Source organism: Artemia sp. Qi Xiang Cuo, chromosome 3, assembly GCF_049724085.1.
Source record: "Artemia sp. Qi Xiang Cuo chromosome 3, ASM4972408v1, whole genome shotgun sequence".
Lineage (NCBI taxonomy): Eukaryota > Metazoa > Arthropoda > Branchiopoda > Anostraca > Artemiidae > Artemia > Artemia sp. Qi Xiang Cuo.
Window position 1 is genome coordinate 89,854,047 of NC_142796.1, and position 25,989 is coordinate 89,880,035.

Sequence of the window (25,989 nt, forward strand, 5' to 3'; positions counted from 1 at the left end):
TCGTTGGAGGGTATAAAAAGGGAGGCTTTGAATAGATTGGGATGGAGGAGGAGCGTGCGTAGCTATGTTGGCCTCAGGCTGCTTGGTGCTGCGGTGAGTTGTTAGTAGTAGTAGTAGTTTGAACCCGCTGATAAAAACACTGATGAAATCACCTGAATGTAAATAAAATTATTTTTGCCACATATCGGGTAGTACAAAAACAAGGGCATTTTATCTCTTAGATTTTCTAGACTACTTTAGACACCGAACTGCATGAAAAGATCGCCAAATTCAGATGTTAATCATCAATGATGGCAACCTTGTGAACAAAATATTGTTATCTTCAATTGTATATTTTTACTCCATACTGTCTTTTCTGTTATTCTACCATGAACTATCATTGCATCTTTGATACATCTGTAATATAATAAAGCCATGTGAGTTTTTTTTTTTTTCTTTTTTTTTTTTCTTTTTTTTTTTTTTTTTTTTTTTTACTGCAAATAGGTAATATCGGTAGAACTATTAAAATTTACAAAGAACTGTTTTTATATAGTTTCAAACTTTTTTCTAGGGCTGGATGATCGTTTTGTTTGTTGTTAGTTGATACATTCTTTTTCTAAAAGATAAGTTTTTCTAAGCCAGTCTGTATACAAATTCTGTTGAAATGTTTCAAGCAATATTTCACTGCTAATTACTACTACTACTACTACTACTACTGCTACCACTAACGACTCATCGCAGCACCAAGCCGCCTAAGGCCAACACAGCTACGCACGCTCCTCCTCTAGCCTAATCTATTCAAAGCCTCCCTCTTTGAACCCTCCTAGGAAGTTCCCATTTCCTTTAAAACTTTTCCCACCCCAAACTTTGTCTTTATTAAAACTTTGTCTTTATGAAATTTTCCCACCCCAACCGCAGACGACCTGCTTTCAGTTTAGCCCTAGACGGGTAGCCAAAAAGGACAATCTTTGGCAATATGTCATCCTTCATCAGTAGGAAGTGTCCTAGTCATCTCAACCTTTCTTTCATTATAGCCCTAGAAAGCGATATAGAACCACAGTTTTCGTACAGCCTACTGTTTGAAATACGGTCGGTCAACCAGGTACCCAGAACAATCTGTAGGCAATTTCTCTGGAAAAGATCTAGCAAATCTTCATCCGCTCTTTGGAGTGCCCAAGCTTCAGAGCCATATTTGACCACTGTCATCACTGTAGCTTCTAATATCTTGGTTTGCAGACTTAATCTTCCTATTCTTTCAAACTTTTTTTAACTGTGAAAAAACACCCTAAGCCTTGGCTATTCTACTTTTAACATCTTCACTGCTCCCACCGTCTTTACTAATAATACTACCAAGGTAACTGAACCTGTCCACCTGATCAATCTTTTCGTTACCCAGCGTCACCTTTTCATCTTCACTTATTCCTAACCTTTGTGACTTAGTCTTCTTAACATTTATTTTCAAACCTATTCAAAAATATGTAACTTAAAGTTACATATTTCAAATTTTACAAATTTCTTCTTTCTCTGCCGCCATGAACTAGAAATCGGTATCTAGTTAAAAATTTCTATGTTATAGATGTAACTTGAAAACTCGGTGACCTACACAAAAAGCTTTCTGTAGATGCATTTTGTAATATTGGCCCTGACCACGGTCTTTTACAGTTCTTTTCTTAGTTTAGTTTAATTGCTAGTATTTGTTGAGTTCTTTTTTGTTTTTCTTTTTTATTATTATGTTTATACTCCACTTGTACTACTTGTTGTCTTGTAGTTGTGGGTAATAAATGATTGATTGATTCTAGCACCCTGAACTTGCAAAACCTCTAAAAGTTCATCAGTGCTAATTGTTTTCTAAAATTATCTTTCTGGGAATTAATTATTCTTTTTTTTTAGCTCCTGTAACCAATGATGTTGCAACGCTGGACCATAGCGAAGGTAAGTGTAATTTTATTGCTTTTGTTATTCACTAATTCGAAGTCGTACTTTCAGATCATAGATGTATTATTAAAAAGTTAAAAATATTAAAAAGTTAAAATAAATTTGAAAAGTTAAAATAATAAATCTATGTTTCAGATTAAAGTTTTATTGAAGTGAAATACTGAAATATTTAAAATATTTCTTAAGCTTGAACATATTTAAATATTAACTTTAAAATATGAACTCCGGCTTTTTCTTGCAGAGTTGTGGAGCGTTTTAATTACAAGTACCAACTCTCAATAATAAATATAATTAATAAAAGCAATGTAAACGAAAATAAAACAATACATTGATGTAACTTATGAAATACTTACGTATTGCGTAACGGGAAAAAATATCAAACTTAAGCGTGGAAGCTAAAACATTGACAGAAAAATGCTATATTAATTTAAGAAATTTTCTTAAAAATATATTTTTTTTTAATGTTTACTTGTAATAGCGCATATTTTTCCAATATGTTACATTATAATTTTGAAATGATTCTAGTCGGTAGCGTGTCTTCTTTTCATTCTTGATTTATTTCGTTTAGACAGGACTTGCGAAGCTTTTATTATATTGTTTTTTTTTTGTTTTGTTTTTTTGGTGTTGGAATTTTCAAAATTCAGCAATTTTGTTTGACAACACTAGTTAATGGCCATATTTTACGTGCTGGAAAGCCATCGAAACGTATCAATTTGTTTCAGACTTGGCAATAAATCAGTCATTGACTCGCTTTTAAGAGAGCTATGGAGTCGGTAAATTAGAAATTCCAGCCCCCAAGAATAAATTTGATAAATGAAAATTTAGTAAGTAAAAACAATTCTGTTCATTCATCCAACTTATAGAATAATTGCAAAACAGTAAAAAAAAATATGAAGGTTAGCCCTGAAAGTTGAAATATCTCCAGTAAAATATTAGTTTGAATTTTTGTCGTTAGCACTTATTTTTTCCAATATTTTACTTTGTAATTGTTTGTATCTAGCAGGGGTGCACCCACTTAGAGGGGGGTACCGGTTTGCAACCCCTCGTACCGCTACCCCAAAAAATATTCCTCCGGTTCGTAAATTAGTTTCAAACATACAGGAAAAAAAGACTACTTCTCCTAAAACACAAAAATGAAAATCCTCCAACCTGTAAAAACACAAATAAAAACCCATACCCCCCTTTAAACACAAACTCTTTCGGTGAAATATCCCCTCCCTCAGACAAAAACTCTGGATACAGCCCCCATATCTAGTGAGAAGTTTTTTTTCTTTTTTTATCGATATATTTGTAATCTTTTAGTAGCATTCTAAGCTTTTATAAATTATTTGTTGGTGCTAGAATTGTCAACATTTTTTTTTGTTGTCAAGAATTGTTAAGAATTGTCAAAATTGCTAGAATTGCCAATTTTTGTTTGATAACACTAATCAATGACCGTATTTGATGTGCTGGAAAGCCATCGAAACATATCAAGTATGTCCGACTTGGCTATAAGCCAGCGGTTGACTTTTTGTGCTCTCTGAAACCCATTCTCACGACCATTTTTTTGTTTTGCTATTTACTTCCATGCTGTTAAAAAAAAAACAAAAAAAACGTTGTCATTAACCGGTCTAATAATTTGCAAAGCGCCTTGATTAGCCAAAACAGATGACAGTATTTTGAATATCTGTGTCAAATATGTTGTTCTCCAATTATTTTCCACTATTAACTTTGATTTTTCTTTAAGAAAAAATAAATTCAACAAACGCATTAGTTTAGCTTTACTTTCACGCAGTTTTAGTCATTTTAGGGGGTTATAATTATATTTTTTTTTATCTAAAATTAAGGAGTCGTACTAAAAAATTAACTAATAAAACTTTAAACCTTAAAGCGAAGAGAAATTACAGAAAGGCGAGATGTCGACAAGCAAAATTTAAAAAAAAGGAAAAATATAAATATACTATCCGGAATACCGAATAACTTATGAGATATTTTTCTAAAATATTCAGAAATTGGAAAGGGGGTTTATATTGACTATAGAAATGTTTAAATTAACATTAATTATTTTTGATTTTAAAATTTTGTCCTTTTTTTTATCGAAGCTTACTGCTATATGATAAACGTAGAATTTAGACATTTTACGTCTAATTACTTTGACGCCTACTTGCGAAAAGAAAAACTTTTTTGTCAATTTACAGGTCTAATTTGTATATAAATTCTTCAAACTTTTGTCCAGTTTCTTAATATCTTTTCTAATTCCTTCCAAGAACTTGCCATACCCTCAAATGGTAATCTCTTAAAGTACAATTTTTTCTACTTCAAAGGCTTCCCACCATGGTACCGGGTATGTTTTTGGGTCTAGAACAGGGACAGGATTTTTTTAGGGGGGGGGGCGCAAAATAGGTTGATTCGATAAACTTGCGTTAATTAAGTAAATTACACTACTTTATACTACGTTATGGGGGAGCTTCGCCCTCTCCCTCCCCATGGATCCACCACTGGTCTAGAATGGGCATCACCTCCTAAAAAACTCACTGCACTCCATTAACAGAATTTTCAAAAGCAAGTGTAAAGTCAAGCTCCAAGTTGAAATTGAAGAATTAGCCCTCCTTCCGATTAACCCACTAAGGAAGAACGCAAGTATACCCATCCCTGGCTCTGGATTATTATTATTTATTTTTTTACGTTGAGAAAGAGATTTAATATGGGCTAATACACAGACACGTAATATCATACGTGTATAAAGTGGAATTTCTGCAAAATGTTATCACACAATTTATATTCGGTAAAAGATTATAATATAAGATTTGAAGGGGTGTAAACTTGGAAAAAGCTGGGGAGCCCCTGGTCTAGTTTGTTACCATAACAACTCCACAAATCCACACAAAAAGTACCCTTGCAATTATCGTCTACCATTTCAACGAAAATTAATTATCTTGTACGCTAAGCTTTGAGAACTAGACACATAAAGGAAGCTATGAGACTTAAAAAACATCGAAATATTCAGATATAGCCGTTTAGGTTAATTTAAGGTTATAAATAACCATGAGAAAGCACTGAAAACCGCAGAGAAGACTAAAACATCTTAAAGGAAGTTGTAGATCATCCCAAAGAAATCTTGGTCAATGAACCCTCATAGAACTACCCTAACCCATTAAAAAATAACTTGGTAGCTGGTTTGATTTCCTCAATATACGTATAGCACTTAACGGTATGGTATTTATGGGATTTTTTTAATAAGTAGGAAAGGAGCTTGCATACCTTGTTGTCTAGGTTACACGAAACGTCTGATGTCGCACATTTTGCTGGGTTGATTTCTTAAGAAGTCGATGGGAGATGATTAAAGCAAAAGTTCTTTTGTCTCCAATTTGAATAAAGAATTTTGGTACTTGGGCACTATATGGGCCTTTACAAGGAAACCCGTTTTAGACGGGGTAATTTAAGAGAACGCTATAGATTAATGCAATACATAACGTGATTTTCATTAAGCTATGATATTTAAACTGTTGTTTTGGGGGTTTAGGGAGGGAGGGAAAGCTACCTAGGTTATTTATTTAATATGTGCTATGCTTTACACCCCCCCCCCCTAATGTGAAAATATGTAGCCCAAATTTGTTTATAAACTATTATATATTCGTCCTATTTTATTTTATTTCATTAGCATTAACCAAACGTGACTTTTTAGAATGACCCATATAATGCCCAGGTACTAGAATTTTGCTCTATAAGCCGAAGTGGAACTTAGAGCATACTCACGTAAAGTAACGAGGTAAATTAAGACACTACCAAATATGTACCCTGGTTATCAAAATAGCGCATCTGCAACATCTCAGAAACATCTCAGGCCCGATAAAACTTCCCTTATCGATTAAAAAATTAAGCCCGTAACTTGGTAGGTTGTCTGTTTTCCTATATATATATATATATATATATATATATATATATATATATATATATATATATATATATATATATATATATATATATATATATATATATATATATATATATATATATATATATATATATATATATATATATATGTTTATATAGCACTTACCGATGTGGTATTTAATTTTTTTTTTTAAGCAATAGAGGGCATTCTTTATCGTTTAAGTTACGGCGGACGACAGATGTCCTGGATTATGCTGGGATGATATCTCAGAAAAATGCCCCAAATCCTTGTGTATTTTTTTGGGAGATGGCTTAAATGAAAGCCGTTTTTGTCTACAATCCGTTTAAATTTGTAATATTATCAATTTTCACAAGTCCTGCAATAAATTTTCTCAATCACACTTGAAACAACTCTTTTCAATAATGAAGTGAAATCGCTAGCTGGAGAGCAGGCTTGAATATGTTATTTTATTACTTAGACGGGTGAAATTAAATAAAAGCCTTTGATAAGACAATAGCGTAAAATTGAAATTTAACACACGTGGTCTGCAATCTAAATACAATTTATCACATTTGAATTTCAGGATGTTTTTATATGATGCAGTACTACGAAGAAGGAGAGAGAATAATAACGAACGAACCCTGTTTAAACTGTACCTGCCAAAACTCGATGTTGATGTGTTTTTTGAAAGTTTGTCCATTTGCCAAACCAATTGGTCAAAACTGTACCGTAGAAAAGCGACCTGACCAATGTTGTCCTGTTATTACTTGCCCAGAAGGTATGCATAATTACTGCAATTAAATTGTTTATTTTTACTGATTTCATTAAGAATTTTTACACCTTTTTTATATTTATACCTGAAAACCACAATATAATTTTGTTGCTTAAAATTATGTAGTTTTTAGATGGAATCACATCGTCAGTGTTGCCATGTTGAATCATTGAACCTCTACTATCGAAAACTGCATAATTACACATTTAGGTCGATTTCACTAGAAACTAAATTCCCAATTTTTCCATATTTTTATATGATATTCATAGCTGTTAGAGTTTCCACTTAACCAATTCAAATTATCATACACCAATTTCACTGTCTTTTGTACTTTAACTAGGATTTATTCATACGAAAGCCCAATTGGGCCATTGTGACATGCACAAAAAAAGCGAAAATATACAGCATCAAAACATAGACTGAAAAGACACTAAAACTGATTATTTAAGAAAAGCATTACGATACCTCATACCTACCTGGAGGAAATTTCCAGGACTATTTATATTTAGATAACACATACTCCTCAGTATTTTCAAAATCCAGTCCTTCCCCCAATCTCTTTACGGAATATTTCCAAGCGCCACTCCCTCAACTCCCTACATTTCCCTAAGAAATGATACAAAAACTCATCCATCTTTCCACACATAGGGCAGCTGTAAGGACCATCTCTCAATCTATACCTCCCTTTATCGTACACGTCTTATATTGTTACTAAATTTTGAACGACATACTTAATCTTTGATTTTTTTTATGTTTGCCCAAGGAAACTATTACCAAAGATTTTAAGTCCATCAGGGGAGGAAGGGCGAGTATTAAAGGAACACATTTTAGAGGACTGCAAACAACCCTATTTTCTTTTGATTTTTGAAACATGTTCTCAATTTTGTCGTACTTTTTTATCTTGAAATTTTAAAGGGAAGTGCCCATTGCTTTCTTTCTCAAATTTTATTTCTCAAGTTTTATCTTATTATAAATTTATATAAATATAAAGAGTTTTTGTTTATACCACAGTTTTACTTGAAAAAGAGGCCAAATGGCCAATTGGTGGACCTCCCTTTAGCTTCTTTTATAAGCCTCCCCTTAGCAATCCAAAACTCTCTGTTTTTAGCTGATTTTTCTTATTAATAAAATTCCCAATTTTAGGACAAGTTTTTCTTAAATTTCAAGTGAAAACTGCTGTATTAAAAAAAATTTTTTTTAACCTTTTTTATTTATGCTAACCTCCATTTTTTAGTCCCTGTACCTCTCATGATTGGAGTAGTGAGTACAACAACCCGCCCAGTGACTCCATCGTCTTTCACTGGTTTGGCGACCCTTAGTGACGAAGAAGGCTGCGTTATTGATGACAAATATTATCCAGATGGGGCTCAGGTAACGTTTTTTTTTTGTCGGGTTTGATATTTAGAGAAAAAATTAGATTCATTACCACCTGAGCAGGCACATACGAAGAAACTTGTATCAGGAGGGAGAGCTAAATTTCAGCGGGAAAAGGGTAAACATTTGGAGCAATTACCGGAAGTAGACAAGTTACGTAATACATGCCGGGAAAAATAATAAAATCCTCGAGGCCCCCCGTCCCCCCGACGTACGTATCTGTGCCCTGAGGCCGAAAAATCCCTAAAATACATTTTAAGAAAGAACCTTCTTTCTAAATGGTATTACAACGAAGGTTTGCATATACCCTCCCCTCGTCACAGGAAAATGTTCCGTACTTGGCTTCTGCCCTCAAAGAAATACTAAAATTAGTATTTTTGTTTTTCTAGTGGCAAAACCATATATTGAAAAGACTCACAGTTCCAAAATAAACACATAGGTTTAAAAATAAACAAAACGAAAGGAATTTTGGCTTTCTGAAAACACTAGAAAAATAGAGGATTTTCATTTTTAACATATTACTTAGTTGTTAATTGTAAGTTCCGTTTTAAAAAGTATATCCAGTCCTAAACCAAACTTGATAAATTATACATCAGGCTTTAGCTTCAGTAAACCATATGATCAGAGATTGAAGATTAAGGTAGTGTCCAGTACAATTCCTGAAACGACTTTCTGAGGAACTACCTTTTCTTAGTAATATGATTTAAGTTGTGGGATAAAAGGGTATAAATACCAAAACACAAAATGTACAGACGAAATGCATATCATCCTGTTCTAATTTAATTTGACTAGTAGGCATGAAGCCTTAATAAAAAAATTACATTCTTAAAACTTTGACTGGAGTTGTGGGACAAAAAATATCAATACCTTAGCAACTCAAGAAATATAGACAACATACCTATGATACAGACCTAGCCCACTTTGAATATCACTCATGAAGCATTAAAGAAAGATTAAATTGTTTAGCTGCTTCCCGCCTGCTATAAAAATTTGCTTTCATAGAAATGCGACCAAAACTATAGGAAAAAACGAATGTCGATACCTGAAAAACCCAAGACATTTAGACGACATACACGTGATATTGACATAGCCGTGCTTTGGACACCAGTCATAAAGTATTAAAAAAGTTTAAATTTTCTTTGAAATGACCTTCTTAAAAATTTACTTTCTTAGAAATATGACTAAAGTAATGGGACAAAAGAATATCAATACCCAAAACCCAACAGATCCATATGACATATGATACTGACCTAGCCCTAAATTGGATACTAGTTATGAAGTATTAAAAGACTAAATTATCTAGGTACTCTCTTTGAAGCAGGGGTGAATCCAGGTGGGCAGGGGGACCCCACTCTCCTCAAGATTTTTCTGGCACCTTCATTCCGTTTTTTCCTTTTTTACTCTTTTTTCAAATAAAATCGTCAATTTGGTCAATTATTGGCACCCTTGTCACATTACCCCCTCCCCCTTTAAAGATTTTGCTCTAGATCTACATTTGCTTTGAAGTGACCTTTTTAAAAATACACTTTCTTAGAAATATGAATGAGTTGTGGGACAAAAGAGTTTTCCGGGTTGCAGCGGTAGCTAGCAACCTAGTAAGAGACGATCACGTCTAATGTTAAGAAATATAAAAACCCATAACTCCTAAAAAAAGGAGTCAGATCAAAACAAAATGTACACCATTAGAACCGCCTTGTCCGAAACCCCCGTATAGGAAACTTTCTGTCCCTTGGCTTGAATAGCAAGGGAAATATATTGGCTTGAAAATCAAGAAAAGTGGCAGCTACTACAACATTCTGCCTAAACGGCATCTTTTTTTATCTTTTTTTCTTTTCCACAGATAGCTTGGCACTGGAACATCGTAGAGAGCTGTTCAATGGCTCATTTTAAAGTAAATTAATTGGGTTAAAAATATTTTGTAATTAATACTCAAAACCCGAGAAATATTGGCGAAATATATATGATACTGACCTAGCCCTACTTTTGATACCAGTTATGAAGCATTAAACGATTCAATTGTGCAGGTGCTTTCTTTGAAGTGATTCTTTTTTTTAATTTGCTTCCTTGAAATATGACTAAAGTTGTGGGACAAAAGAATATCAATCCCCTAAACCCAAGACATACAGACGACATATAAACGATATTGACCTAGCCCTACTTTGGACATCAGTCAGGAAGCATTAACACGAATAAATTGTGCAGCTGATTTCTTTTAAGTGACCTTTTTTAAAATTTGCTTTATTAGAAACATGGCTAAAATTGTGGGACCAAAGAATATCAATCCCCTAAACCCAAGACATATAGACGACATATAAAGGATACTGACCTAGCCCTACTTTGGACATCAGTCATGAAGCATTAACACGATTAAATTGTGCAGCGGCTTTCTTTTAAGAGTGACCTTTTTTTCAAATTTGCTTTATTAGAAATATAGCTAAAGTTGTGGGACGAGAGAATACCAATCCCCTAAGCCCAAGACATATTGACGACATATAAAGGATACTGACCTAGCCCTACTTTGGACATCAGTCATGAAGCATTAACACGATTAAATTGTGCAGCTGCTTTCTTTTAAGTGACCTTTTTTAAAATTTGTTTTATTAGAAATGTGGCTAAAGTTGTGGGACAAAAGAATATCAATCCCCTAAACCTAAGTCATATAGACGACATATAAACGATACTGACCTAGCCCTACTTTGGAAATCAGTCATGAAGCATTAAAAAGATTAAATTGTGCAGCGGCGTTCTTTTAAGAGTGACTTTAAACCCAAGTCATATAGACGACATATAAACGATACTGACCTAGCCCTACTTTGGACATCAGTCATGAAGCATTAACACGATTAAATTGTGCAGCGGCTTTCTTTTAAGAGTGACCTTTTTTAAAATTTGCTTTATTAGAAATATAGCTAAAGTTGTGGGACGAAAGACTACCAATACCCTAAACCCAAGACACATAGACGACCTGTATATGATGCTGGCATAGTCTACCTTGAATACCATTCCTGAAGCATTAAAAAAAGATTTAATTGCCTAGTTGCTCTCTCTGAAATAGCATTCTTAATGAATTGATTCTTTAGAAATGTGACAAAAGTTGGGGGACAAAAGAATACCAACTCACAAAACCCAAAGACACTAAGGGATTGACCCAACCTACTTTCAATACTACTCATTAAGCATTAGACAAAGATTAAATTATCATGTTGCTCTCTTTGAAATGACTTTCTTAAAAATCTGCTTTCTTAGAAACATGACCGAAGCTGTTGGACAAAAGAATATCAATACCCCGAAACCCAAAACATATTGACGACATACATATTATCCTGACCTAACCTACTTTGAATACCACTCAAGAAGCATTAAAAAAAGATTAAATTGTCCGGTTAATATAACTGTCATTTAATGGATGACAAGTGATCACACCGTCGTGCAAATCAACTATTAACAATGACTCGCTTTTGGTCAAGAATGGAGTCGTGATGACGTGCCCAGAAAAGCACAATTCATGCTTAAACATTTTTGATACACTTCGCCAAGTCTTCCACACCTTGTTGACAGCGTTGCTAATTGAAGATACCGTAACGGATCTTTATTGAATCTTGGCCTGAGGCCGAAGAAGATTTTTTTAGATCTTGCTAATTTTTGATGCGCTGTCCCCGTGAAGACCGCTAGAGGAGGATCTGGAGGCTCTAATCCCCTCTCAAATGCTCAAATTATATAATGTAGGCTACGTTTTTGTAGCCTTCCCAGAAGGGAAAGGAAAATCTTCGTTTAAAATAGTTTTGGCTACGCTTCTTACCCTTAGGCATTTATTTTTTGATCAATTTGAACCTGAGTTACAAATGTAGCTGCTGAATAACTATTGGAGTGGATTGAAAGGATTAATTTAGCCTGACTTAGTTTTCTTTTCATATTTTGTTTGATTAATTCGATTTTGCTTGTTATTAGGAAAAGTAATAAATAAAAACGGTTAAAAAATTGTTATATTGTTCCAGGTCAATTAAATGTAATGTTTTGAACTGTTTTTGTTTAATTTCTTACATAGTTTACACCCTGCACTAACTAGTTCACAGTTCTGCCAGTTCACAGCATCATATTTACGACTTCTTATTTACTTGTATTCAGTTCTGTTTATCTTCATTTTTCAAACTTTGTTCTCATCTTTTTTCAGCCTGTCTTCGCAAGCTTAGTTTTTGGTGCATGGCTGATCATTTATTTTTGGCATTTTGATTATTGACTATTGTACTTTTGACTATTGATTTTTGGTATTGACTATTGTATAATTGACTATTGTACTACTAGAGTTGTCAATTGGGAGGGCGTAACATGTGGACAGTTGCTTAGCCCTTACAGTTTTAAAATTTCTTTTCTGGTATTATCATTAATTTTTTTTCTTAAAAAAGCAAAACTTAATCCCAATATTTTAAAAATACCTTTTTTTAGTATTTCCATTAAAAATTTTTAAAAATCCTTCACCCACATTTTTAATTGCTTTTGAATTGGTGCTACTGGTGTATAAATACTGCTGGACAATTTATAGTAAGAATCGTTTTAATGACCCAAAATAGTTGGAAAGTTACCCCACACAGGGTTAGGATGAAAATACGTTCTAAGACCACACTGACTATACATAACGTTAGCTAAAAAAAAGAAAAAAAAAACAGAAATGAATAAGAAACAGGGTGATGTTCAGCCCGTTGAAAAAAAGAAGCAAAAGTGAAAAAACAAAGCAGATATTACAGCAAGAAAATCGTTTCTTTTTTTCGTTTTTTTATCCTGCATTGGGCACTGAGAACGGCTTGGCGGAGGTCCTTGCCAAATATCTGCTTTGTCTCTTTGCTTTCACTTTTTTTCAACTGGCTGAAGATCAACCTCGTTTTTTTGTTTCTTAATTTTATATATTTTATATATATATATATATATATATATATATATATATATATATATATATATATATATATATATATATATATATATATATATATATATATATATATATATATATATATATATATATATATATATATATATATATATATATATATATATATATATATATATATATATATATATATATATATATATATATATATATATATATATATATATATATCAAGCTTATAATTGTATATGTATGTATGTATGTTCCCGAAAACGGCTCAATATTTTTTCGGAAAAATTAGTATCTTGGGAAATTCTCGCATAAAAACGATCTACATAGTTCAGAAGTCTGAGAAAAATCGTTAAAAGCCTGAATTTTGGTTTTTGCAAATGACGTCATGTACTATGTTGGTACATCATATAAGCATTTCTTATGACATCCTATATGGCATCATATAAGTATTTTCTTATATGATGTCCTGCACAGCATAAATAAGATTGTTGGGTTTCCAACACAACAGCTATTTATATAAAATAACGTCTGTTGGAAGGCCCAAAAAACGAAAATTTGCAGTTGCAGTTACTGTAAATGATGATTCTTTGGAACCAACACCTGAACTATCAAACGTGATAAGATGTTAAATTTGACAACCTGGACCATCAATTACGACAACTCAAAATCCAAAAACGTCCCAAAAATGACAATGAAGAGCAAAGACACTGGCGGTTCAAAAACGTACGAAAACGACAATTAGAGCGTGTTAAAAATGAAAATGAAGAGCATAGACACACGCGGTTAGAAGACATACGACACCGAGCAAGTGAGGGGGTCATAAAATGAAAATGAAGAGCAGCGACCCAGTGAAAATCAACCTGAACAGTGCGAATCAAAACGTGTCAAAATTGAAAATGATAGCGATGATACTTGGGTTTGGGATTTTTACACGGATAATGTCATCAATCCCTACCATACCTTTGAAAATCAAAAACATCGACTAGATAAATTATTGGAAGAAAAAGAAGTTTTTGTCTCACAGCCTGAACAATTAAAAGAAACAAAGGTTTGGCGATATGTCTTTCATAATGAAAAAAGACAAGCCGATGCAAAAGTTAAAGGTCCAATAAAAAAAAAATGTAATTTTACAAGGGCACCACTTCTAATTTAAGGTCGACTTGGACGTCATGACAGCAAGTAAAGGCTCAAATTATTTTTTTGAATTGAAAAAATTTTGAATCATTTTCGCATTATTTTTGGAGAATTACAAAAATTTTGGCCAACGAATGGAATTTTGGTGATGCCCCACTGTAACTAAAAGAGGCACAATTTCTGGGAGCATGAGTTGACCTGGAAGAGAAAACCTTTCTGAGTGGGAAAAGAGGGAGTTTAGATAGAAGAGTTGCTCTGGTTAATGATCAAGTCTTGAATAGTTATGAAAATATGAGCTGGAGAGTGCACTTTATTTGCTATCACGATTCCACACTGTCAAATAAAAGGGCTAAAAATTCTGCCAACAAAAAATACCACCATTTGTAAATAAAAATGATTTTTATTTGTAATAAATAAAAATGAAAATTTAAGTAAATAAAAATGATAATTCTTTTTCTGGAGAGGGGGAGGTATAGTAGGGTGGCTTAACCTAATGGGTTTTGTTCTGATGCACCAAACAGTGTTTTTTCCTTGTCTCACGCTTCCAATTCTCTCATATTTATAAATAATTCGAACGGAAGTTAAGACTTCTAGTGCCCTTATTAAGTGACCAAAAAATGGAGGGCAACTAGGCCTCACCCAGGCTCATTTTTTGCCAAAAGTCACCCGATCAAAATTTAGCCATTTTGTTCAGCACGGTCGAAAAATATAATAACTATGTCTTTGAGGATGACTTAATCCCACACAGTCATCGGGGGAAGGGCTGCAAGTTATGAACTTTGCCCATTGTTTACATATAATATTGGTTATTGGGAAGTATACAGACGTTTTCAGGGTGTATTTTTTCTGATAGTGACCATCCTCTGGGGGTGACCATATCCATTTGTAAATAAAAATGATAATTCTTTTTCTGGAGAGGGGGAGGTATAGTAGGATGGCTTAACCTAATGGGTTTTGTTCTGATGCACCAAACAGTGTTTTTTCTTTGTCTCACGCTTCCAATTCTCTCATATTTATAAATAATTCCTTTGGTAGTTATTTGGTAAATCTTCGGAAAAAATTTAAACCCGTCCTACATGTATGCTGCTAGGACGCTTGGTACTCTTGGAGTAAGGCATGCGTAGATGTATCCCTTAGGCACCGTCTTAATCAGTGTAGTGGCTTGTCTTTATTTGCAAATAAACGTAAAAAGAATACTTCAATTATGGAAAATACCGTAAATAGCACTAATAACTTTAAAGTGGGGCGATGTTCCCTTTTTTTCATTAATCTTAGTATTGAAATAATGCCCAATTATAAATTCAGAAATGGCTGTTGGTTTGGAAGAAAAGAAAGATGGTGTCATCGACAGTGGTAGCCTACTACATTTACTAAGTGGAGAATAATTAGAAAAAGCAGGCGTGATGGCTGTTAATTGTCTAATAAATGAAATAAATGGAAGTACAATTTACTCGAAGCAGTTCACGTATAAGCTTCCTAATTTGTAAAGTTTTTATTGCCCTTACTACACCAATTAAGACTGATTTTAATTATTTTAATGAATGACGATCTATATAGAACTTGTATCTTTTTTATAGGTACCTTCAGATCCCAGTAAGCCATGTGATTTGTGCTATTGCATAAGGAACCATACTGCTTGTGTAATGCAAGAATGTATCCTCTATGTTGATGGTTGTGCCCCTGTTTTTGAAGATGGTGTTTGCTGTCCAGTTCGATATGAATGCGGTAAGCTACAGTTGAACTTACTCACAAGAAATTTCTCACATTATTACCGAAGTATTATTAAATAATAAAAAGGAATACTAATTTGAACAAAAATAAATATTTTTAATGTTATCAAATCATAATTATTGTTGCTAAAAATTACTCAAATTACTCGCAATTCAGAATAAGTTTAGAACCCAAAAATTATCCCGGTTTACTGTTGAACTTGGTAACAATTGTAACTTCACTGAATGTAAAAATTTGTCAATCCATCGGGAAATTCAGATTCCGGAGAAACTTGCCCTCAAGAGTTATTGGGTTAGATCCCCTCAGTAAATTATTATTTAAAAAAATGTTGAAATGTATTAAACAGCGCATCCTCAGTAGAATTTATAGTTTTTCATCCTATGGTTATATGTATATGAAAAATCACAAAGTAATTATTTTGCGCTTCGAGAATGTCAGTATGCGTGACAAATAAGCCGTATTTGTTCTTTTTTTTTTTTTACAAAATCTTTGGATTGTTCTTCAAAAGCTTGGGACAAAAAAAAGGGGAACTGAGTTTAAAAAGTCAAATTCGTCGCCAAGAGAAAATAAACTAATGTTGTCAATCATTACCTGGCAAAATAATATAGCCAGTTAAAACATATAATAGTTATATTTATTTTATTTATCAATTTTACTTATGTCTATTTAATTCGTTTATCTGTTTTAATTTGTCTCCTTTTTTTTAAATTGGATCGAAGATAAAAGATTCATCTCCAAGATCATAATAGCGGGACATATTCGTTTTTTTTACTTTTATGTTACCCCTTGTTTTTTTTAGTTTAACTATCCTTTACCTTGTCAATTTATATTTTTGGTAAATCTAGTCTAAATCGAATGAATTAAAGTTAAACTTAACATAACTTTCTTTTGGATTCTTTTAGTTTTACCGATTAACGCTGCACTTTCAGTAGCGCTAGTAGTTCCAATCCTATTGTCCTCATGTTAATGCAGCGAAGATTCTATTGAGTTTGTACTCTATTATTTTGACTGTTTGCAATTTTATACAAGACATGAGATAAAAGTCTTTGGCTTCCATCTTAATAGACCTGATATTATGCCAAAATTGAAAAAAAAAACACGTAAATTAAATTACTTCAGTGATTAGCTATTGTGTGTTAAAGTTTCTCATGAACAACTTTCATATTGATTAAATTGAGATTTCAGCCATTAGCTTCACTTATGTCGACAATTTTTCATAATTGAATTTTGATTAGCTGTCTATACCAAGGGTCTTCAACCTTCAATGAACCCTTCCACCTACCACGTATCCTAGGGGGAGATGCAAGAACTTCTGCCAAGTTCATCGGATGAACTTGCAGCTTCAGATAGTCCCCATAGCACCGCCAGAAACATTCTTGCCTTTGTATCTGCCTTCTAGCTAGCAATAACGTAATCCTAAATATAATAATAATAATGTAATCCTATATATATAAAGTAATCATAAGTTTGAATAATGTCTAAAAAAGTGTTTTGATGTTACAAGTTTTTAAGATTTCCATAAAAAAAGAGGGGAGATTATAAAGGCTGTTTAGATCTTGTATTATCTTTCGCCTGTCTCTGCCTTTAACGGCATCCAGGGCAGGGATGCAAGAAAGGGGTGATCTTGAGACTCAGCCCTCCCCTCAAATGCTAAATTTCCACAAATTGCAGGGTATTTGCAATTCCCTCGCTCAAATGATCAAATTAGATATGTTTTGCCTTACCCACCCCTCTTCAATTTTTCATCGTCGGCCCTAACTCATGAAAACATTTCTACGTACATACCTGCCCAGGGCATTCTAGAATATCTGCCCATCAGTCCCCTGATTTTCTTCTGCAACAATGTCCCTCCATTAAGGATAGAAAGGGGCGTAAATGTTTCAAAATTCATTGTGGCAGGCGTTCTTATGGGTCATTTTGATCTATCTACCCGAGGGGATCATCAGGGTTGTAAACATAGTGCTGCGTTTGAGACTCTGCAGTCGTTTATTCGTCACCCAGTGGACACGCAATGGGTATATCGGGTAGACACGCAATGGGTATGGGGTAAAAAATTTTAACCCCATTGGACACACAATCTGATTATTTAACTGGTCAAATGAAAATTTATACAACCATGTATATCTAAAAAAAAATAGGTGAAAAATACATATTATTACTTAAAAATATCGTAAAATCGTAATAAATGTTTTTAATTGGCGTGTCAAAATTAAATCCATAACGTCCATTATCTTCAATTCATCTTTCATAACAAAATGACAATACTATCCCATGGCATTTATCGAAGCCCTAAATATCCAACTTTATATCCAGCGGTGAGTCTAGGGTTCAAATATGGACAAAACTGACATGAAACATAGATGCCAAGATATAATTACCCTATTTATGGTGTTACAGAATCAAAAAGAAAAAATACAGAAACAAAGCTAATTGTACCTCATCCTCTGTATTAAGAATCTGGAAAATTTTAATATCATTGCTGCTTGAGCTTAAATAATGAAAATGGTAATAAGTAATAAATCAATTTCAGCTGGGAGTTTGTCTTTTATTTCGGCTATTTGTCTCTCCAAAAATAAGGAATAGTGTAGTTGGTCTACGAAATGCTTCACGAAAATAATTCAGTGGAATTAAAACGTAAAATTAAAGAAAGAATTACTGTATTCTAATCTATCTTTTTCTCTTTGAATAAACTATTTAAAATAATTTAAGACAATTTCTTCTGGAACCTGGAAAGACTAAGTGGAAATTTGATACTTCTGAAATTTGTAGAGAAATCTGGATAAAAACGCTGTGCATAGTGACAAAGAAAAATATACAATCTCTACAGATACTGTTTAGATCTCCATTGTTTAAACTTCGGTTTTTGATCTTGCCTTTCCATAGGTATGGTCAGTTAGGGACTATTTTGAGAGTAAAACTTTATCGTATTTTATTTACCCAAAAGCACGATACAATATAAATACCCAAAGGCATATCCAAGATTTTTGTTGGGGAAAGGGGGGCATAGTATATTTATTTTTAAACCCTCGACGTATCCTCAGTATTAATCAAACAGTCTATTTTAGATCGAGACAAGATACCGCAAGTTATTGGAACCACCCAGCCCCCTGCAATTGCGAACAGTGGCATGTGTTTCAGAAATGGGGAAGCTTTTGTAGATGGCGCCCTTGTTCCTACTGAAGACCCCTGTGAGCATTGTTACTGCATGCACGGTGATATTGTTTGTGCAGTGCAAGAATGTGGAAAACCAATGCAGCCATTAGGGGATAACTGTGTCGCTATTGCTCCAAAGGAAGGGCAATGTTGTCCTGAAGCTTACGAATGCTGTAAGTAGTCAATCATTTGATATTTTTGTTCGTTTAGCCTGTAGTTTAAATGAACACTTTACATGCTAAAACCAATAATAGTGTTAAAGTAAATATGAACAACACTTTATTCATATTTGATAACGAAAAAGGGTACTTTTTAATTAAACGAAATACACCAAAGAAATGAAATTAGGTTAATTCTAATGAAATATAACTTTTAGTTTATATAATAATATAATTTGGGCTATACGTTTACACATTACGGGGATGGGGGCGGGGGTAAAGTATTTGGACAGTGCCCCTAACCTAACCATACCCCCCCCCCTAATGTGCAAATATATAGCCCAAATTATACAAGTCCAATGCATTGTATCACCCGTCACTTGTCTTGTATGAAACCGGTTTTTGGAGATATAACTTAACCGTAAATTTTGAGTGTGTTTCTTTTAATTAACAAGTACCTTAAAAAAATATATGCAGCTTTCAAAATGTATCCTGTATAATCTGGTGGGTTGGGCGACATTCAGTTCTAATTCTTATTATCAGCCAATCAGAGAGAAGATTAAAGGCCTTTTTATTTAAAGAAAAAACATGATAGCTTGCAACAGCAGCCTCCCTTTCAATAGACAAAGACAAACTATTAGCAGAGTTATTTTTAGTTGCCATTTGGATCCATCTTTGGTCATGGGGCCGATGATCTGCAGCTAACATAAGTCTTATCTTTTCCCAGGTCTGTGAAGGCCACCATGGGTCCCTAGATAGGTCTTGGTTATGGTTAGTAAGGATTGGCCCTGGTCCCCAAGGCAAATAGATAACAGATTTTATTTCTGATTCCAAATTACTATTTCATTTTTGTACTATCGACGCTACAAATAACCAAAAAGATATTTGGAAAGTTATAAAAGCAAGATCTTTGACAATTTAACTACTGAGTATAATGTACTTGTCAATTACATAAAACACCCGAGAAGTGAAGTTTGGCGAATGCTAATGAAATAAAACAAAAATATGATGAAAATGCAATGCTTTAGTTACAAAATTATAAAAACTACCAAAAAGAATTATGAAAGGGGGGCCCCCAGAGTGCGTAACCTAAAATAACCTAGCCTAACCTAACCAAAATACCAACTAAATATTTAATAAAAAAAAAGCTATAATGTGGTTTCTCAACGAGCAGAAGTTTATTGTCTGGTATAGATAGTGTGAAAAACCGGGTATTCACAATACAAGTTTTCGAGTGTATTTTATATTTTTGACAAGTACCGGATGAAAAACAAAAACAAAAAAACTTCCACTACTGACAGTGGAAACGTCTGACAGTGGAAGCGTCTGACAGCTTCATAAAAAAGAATGAAACCCCGCTTAAAATTGGCTAGATGATATAATCAATCAGCAATTTTATATGACTAAAGTGATAATTGCTATTTGAGAGATAATTAATCAGTATTTTCTGTTTCAAAGAATTAGTTAATGTCAATATCCAGTTTGCACAAAGCAGGCCTCGATTAGCTTGGGAAAATCTCGATTTGCTAAATAGGCTAGTTTACATGAAGCTGGTATGCCTAAAAGGGATGGAATTCTAATTTCTTCACCCTCCCCTTTATTTTAAAGTACATCAACAGACAAATATGCACAGAGATGCTCCTAGGGTTGGTGGTACCCAGGGAAAAATTGATTTCAGCGCCCCACTCCCGACTCAAATATAAGCGAAAAAAAAGCCGATCAAGGTGAAAAATTTGATCAAAGTGGGCAAATCCCCAGCCATGCCCTCCCCATTTGAACTGCTGCGAGTATGCAGCAGTTTAGGGTTCAAATTAAGTTGCTTAACGCTAGATGGTGTTCGGATTTTTATTTTCAACACTAACGCTAGTTTTTGCTCTTATAACTTCCCCAAGCTCTTTGCATATACTGACATTACAATTAATATCAGTTCTTATTTTTCTCTAATGACAACACCAGTGTCAACAATAATGTTGTGCCAGCAATAAGGACTAAAAACTACCTTTGCCACTGACAGTGTAGCGCCCAGCGACTTAATCAGAAAGTCGTTAATTTCACAGAAACTTATTTAATTAATCTGCTGTTCTGAAGCTGGTTTTCATTCTTATTACTTACCAATGTTCTTCGCATATAACGACATTAAAATTATGATAATTTCTTTTTTTTTTGTTCACAACGCCAGGGCCAACAATGACATTGCGCTAGCAACGAACCTAATATTACAGTTTTCTTGGTAAATATTGTTAATGCTAATTCCATCGTTTAAACTCAATATAGTAATTATTAATAATACTTTTAGCATTACTATCATTTTTGTATTTTTTCCACAGCTTAATTTTAAGTACAGTTAAAAACCTGGTTTAAAATTAACAAATATTGAAGAGAAATTCAAAGATTGACTCTTTTCCTTTTTGGGGTAATAATAAGGCCGGAAACAAAATTAGAATTGAATTATCGTTCTAAATATCCCTTAATATTGTAATTAAAAAGTATGATGTAATGCTGGGTTATTTTAGAATTTTAAGAATAGTTTAGGTTTCTCTTTTTGTGGTCCAGCCTAAAACTTAACCTAATTTCTAACCATTTAAAACACATACAAACTAAACATTTCTAGAATTTATTTTCACTTTCTATCGGCTAGTATTTGGCTATGTCAATGTCAGGGACTCCTGAGATAGCCAAATTCTCAGTGCACTACAAGTAATATCATTAAAATTATTTAATAAATCTCATTAATGATTATTTCCAAGAGTTGAAAAAAGTAAAACTTTTGGTTTGTAAGTACATAACGCCTAAAACATTGAGTTTCCAATTTAAAAGCGTGTCAATGTTATGGTATATAAGTTAATTGATAGTTGGAAGCCTCTATATTTTGTCATTTTGTGGTCCAGTCTAAATGTTAACCTAATTTCTAACTAATTAAACATTGCGTTATAAACTAAATATTTTCTAGAATTTTTTTCACTTCCTGTATGTCCTGATTTGAAGCTGAAATAAATTCGTGATTGCGGTTAAAAAAAATACCAATCAATTTTCCCAGTATTTTTGGTGAAAATTCCAGAGGTTATTTAACGTCCTTGCGTGAGAAAATCGCTGCGTCAATAAATCGCTTCCGCACAACGCTTGCAAACCTTAAGGCTTGACTCAGGTGGAAGAATAATCGCGCCTCTAGGAACTGTAAACGGTTATTCAGTTCAATAAACTAAGTAACTAATAATTAGGAAGCTTAATTTCCGTTTTGGAGGAGTTTGGCTTGTAATTTGTATTTTTTGTGTAATCGTCAAAAACATAGCTATGAACTTTTTCTTTGCCAAGAGTTAGTGCACTGTAAAATATGAAAAGGTTAAGGTATTAGTATAGGCCCTCAGCATGAAATTAAGTCAGCCAGAACCAAAACTACGCATACAAGGCACCTGTATAGGACGGGGGGGGGGGGGTCACCACTTAAAGCTGGAGAATTTTAAATCAGTAAAAAACAAAAAAAATTATTTATGTGGATATTTCTTTTTTTCCTTTTTTAGGAAGACTCAAATAATTAAAGCTTGCGGGTGCTGAAAGTACCAAGGACAGAGAAAATAAAATAAGACTGTTTAAATTGGTGGAAAATTAAAAAAAAACGCAGAATTTATTTTTCATGAAAAAATACTCCTATGTGATTATGCAGTTTTTGTTAGAAGTGGGATCCAAATTTAAAGAAAAGAAACGTGGGTGAAAAATCGGCAAAATAATAAATAAAGAATCTAAAAACATATGACACCAAACAAAGGTGTAGCTTTTCTTTAAATGAGTTGAAAATCAACAAATTGTTAACGTTCGACATGACTTTATTGTTATAACTGTGTGGGATTTAGTGGGAAACCTACCTTCTGGAAAAGCTCAAATTTGCATATAAAATAAGAAAAAATAATGGTATCTTGCCATTGGGATTTTCCCTCCACGAATGTTTTATAAAAAAAAATCCCTAAGAAACGTTGTCCCTAAAAAACAATAATTCTACAAAATTACTGCTTCAAACTAGCAGAAATATGGATACCTACCAACAGCTCATTGCAGTACCAAGTCAGCTGAGCTGCGTACGCTCCTCCTCCACCTCAATCTATTCAAAGTTTCACTCCTTACCCCTCCCATGAAGTCCCTTCCTTATGACCTCTTCTTCGGAATTACCTGTTTTTCTTATCCCAGGTGGAAATCTGCCATCCATTATATGTGTAAAATAAGGTGATATTATAAAAATAATATCTTATTCCACCAACTAGAAATCTGTTCTCGTGCCCCCAGAAGGGCATACCAGGAACGTCATTTCATAGAGGGAGGCAATTACCCCCTAGATTTCCCTGATTTGTCAAATACCTTCTTTGGAAATTTCATGAAGAAAACCTACGGAATCCGCCCCCCCCTGAAATTTGAAAAAAAATATTTTCTTGTATCTGTGTTAAAAAAAATCCTTGCCTCATCCTTACATTTTCAAGAATTAGCACCCCTTGGGTATTTACCCTTGTTTTAAAGTATAAACACTGTTTTTATAGAGTCACATAACTGCTTGCTGAATTCCATTCCAAACAGGTTCCCAACATTCCGAAAGAAGTAACTGTACCTCCAGCAAACATAGGTGTGATTTCATGTTTAAGAGTGAATAAATATGGTAACAATAATGGGTAGTGACGTTAAGAGTCCACATGCCATATGTTAGACATATTGTTGACTGAATTTTGAATATTGATGTGTTTAATTTATTTTAGCTGCCAAAAAGAAATCAAAGCGTACAATGGGTAGTGTAGTACGAGTCAACAATCAAGGTATATGATAAGTGTATGTATTTATTGTCTATGTGCAAAAGAGTGGCCATAAGGGTATTAAGGGTGGCAAAGGCTGAGTTTACCACTTCGATGTCAATAAGGAGTGCAGAATTCGATACTAATATAATTAGAAATTTCATTAATTTAACCATAGATAAAATTGTCGATATTTTGGTGGCAAAGGTCCATACCACTTAATAAACATTGCAAAATAAATTAAAAGTTGTAATTTTATTTAAAAATAAAGAAACCTTCGGTAAAATTGTATGCTATTTGCTGTGTATTATAAATTCTAAGAGTGTTTAAGGAAACCCCATGAGTAGAATTTAAAAGTAAGATCACTAGACCCTTTAATTGGTTATTGTTTTTGAAATTTTCATGGGGGGGGGGGGGGTAAATCTAATATAACTCCTATGGCTGCTCCCTTGTTTGTGTTCTATTTGAGATTGTGCCCAGGAAAGTTAACAGGCAAACCTTCTTTCAACCCTCCAAATTTTAATAACAATTCACATGTTTTTTTTTTTTTGGGGGGGGGGGGAGGACTTCATTTTTAAACATTATAGAAAAATTATATCTGTATAATATACATATATACAATAATTGTCTATGGAAGGGGGATGCTCTACAGAAGGGACAAATTAAAAGCACTAAAATTGGCAAATATCCTGAAAAATACAGAACTACGGGGAAAATCATGAATTTTAGGAGGGGGATAATCCAAACCTCCTCCCATCCCCACATGCTTTTTCTAGGGTCTTTTCAAACGTTTGGATACTTTCTTGGGTACAACTCTCGCGCTATGTGTGGTAAATAAGGCTTCGTATATTTGATCGCGGGAAATAAAGTTCTTTGATGCTCGTAGCTTCTTATAGTTAGTATTTAAACGATTCGTAATGCTTACTATTCGAGTTTGGAACACAGTTCCCCATATTTATGGACAAGTAATTTTTTGACATATAGAATTTTTATAAAATATAGAATTCTATAAAATATAGAATTTTTTAAAATATAGAATATAAATTTATTAAAATATAGAATTTTATAACAAGAATATGTGAAACATTGGATATTACTTTGTAGAAATAGACTAATTAATATTTTAAACACTCAAGCTCTCATATATCCTCTTAGTTAACGTTTTCCAGTTCTTAATTAATATCTAATGAACATTTATTAAGCTGCAATGCCCAGCTCATACAAACCTAGGCCGGTAAAGTTAAAACTTTACAGAATTATAAAATCTATTAATAATCATATACATTCTCAGTAAAAATTAGGTCTCACTTAAAACTTAATTCATAATATTGATTTTTTTTTTGCCCAGCTTAAACTTAAAGGAATAACACTTGAATATTATTTTTACTGAACTTAACTAATAAAAATATAGTGAAAACGGGTGGAATACTTTAAACAAAGCAGTGGACAAAACAAAGCAAAAACTAACAAACCTTAAATAATAAAGAAACCCCACTATTTCGATTTCTGTCCAGAAAAAAAAAAACAACACAAAAAACGAAATGAATTCAGTTAAATTTTGCTCTTTAAGCTAAATCACTTTTTCTCCATTCATAAAGAGTTCCAGACGTGAAGCTAAAATATTCATATTTCTTTATTATTTAAATTTTTTTTTGCTTTGTCTTGTCCAGTGCTTTATTAAAATATCATACCCATTTTTACTATATTTTCATTAGTTAAATTCTCTAAATGGAAAGGCAGTATGGTCTAAGAAATTATTTACATTATCTTGAGCCCCTGACTCAGGTTCTAAAATATTTGAAGTTTTAACACAGAGGAATAGAGAGTTTATCTGCAAAAAAAAATATTGTGCCTCAAAATTTTTTGCTCTCATTACTGGCTTAAATACTCACAAAAAAAGACAATCAGGATTGATCGAACAATGGCATTAGCTAAGAAACTTATTTGATGCGATTAGCCACCTTTCTGAAGCGTCTACCTTTTTGAGTTGGAAGTTTAAAAACTAATCAGGCTTTTAACAGACGGGAAAATCTGTCTCTCCAGAAGTAAGGAGTAGTGCCCCGGTCTACGAAAATACGCTACAGAAATAAACTATTAGAATTAAAGGGCACTTTTGAACACATAGATATAGAGCTGAATCTCTATTTTTGGGCTTATTTTAAGTGTTTTGGAGGGGGGTTCAGCTGATATTTTGGATTTGATTAGAACTTGATTTA

The 25,989-nt window shown here is 33.3% G+C and overlaps 1 protein-coding gene across 2 annotated transcripts in view; it reads left to right on the forward strand.

Moving 5' to 3' along the window:
* LOC148954727 (uncharacterized) overlaps positions 1-25,989 on the forward strand; it is an 84,700-nt gene that overhangs the window by 28,493 nt on the left and 30,218 nt on the right. For both annotated transcript variants that reach the window (XM_089086714.1, XM_089086715.1), the window contains exons 3-7: positions 1,870-1,911; positions 6,372-6,566; positions 7,795-7,931; positions 15,540-15,687; positions 18,759-19,019. In XM_089086714.1, the coding sequence (XP_088942840.1) occupies positions 1,870-1,911; positions 6,372-6,566; positions 7,795-7,931; positions 15,540-15,687; positions 18,759-19,019 (783 nt within the window). The remainder of the gene's footprint in view (positions 1-1,869; positions 1,912-6,371; positions 6,567-7,794; positions 7,932-15,539; positions 15,688-18,758; positions 19,020-25,989) is intronic.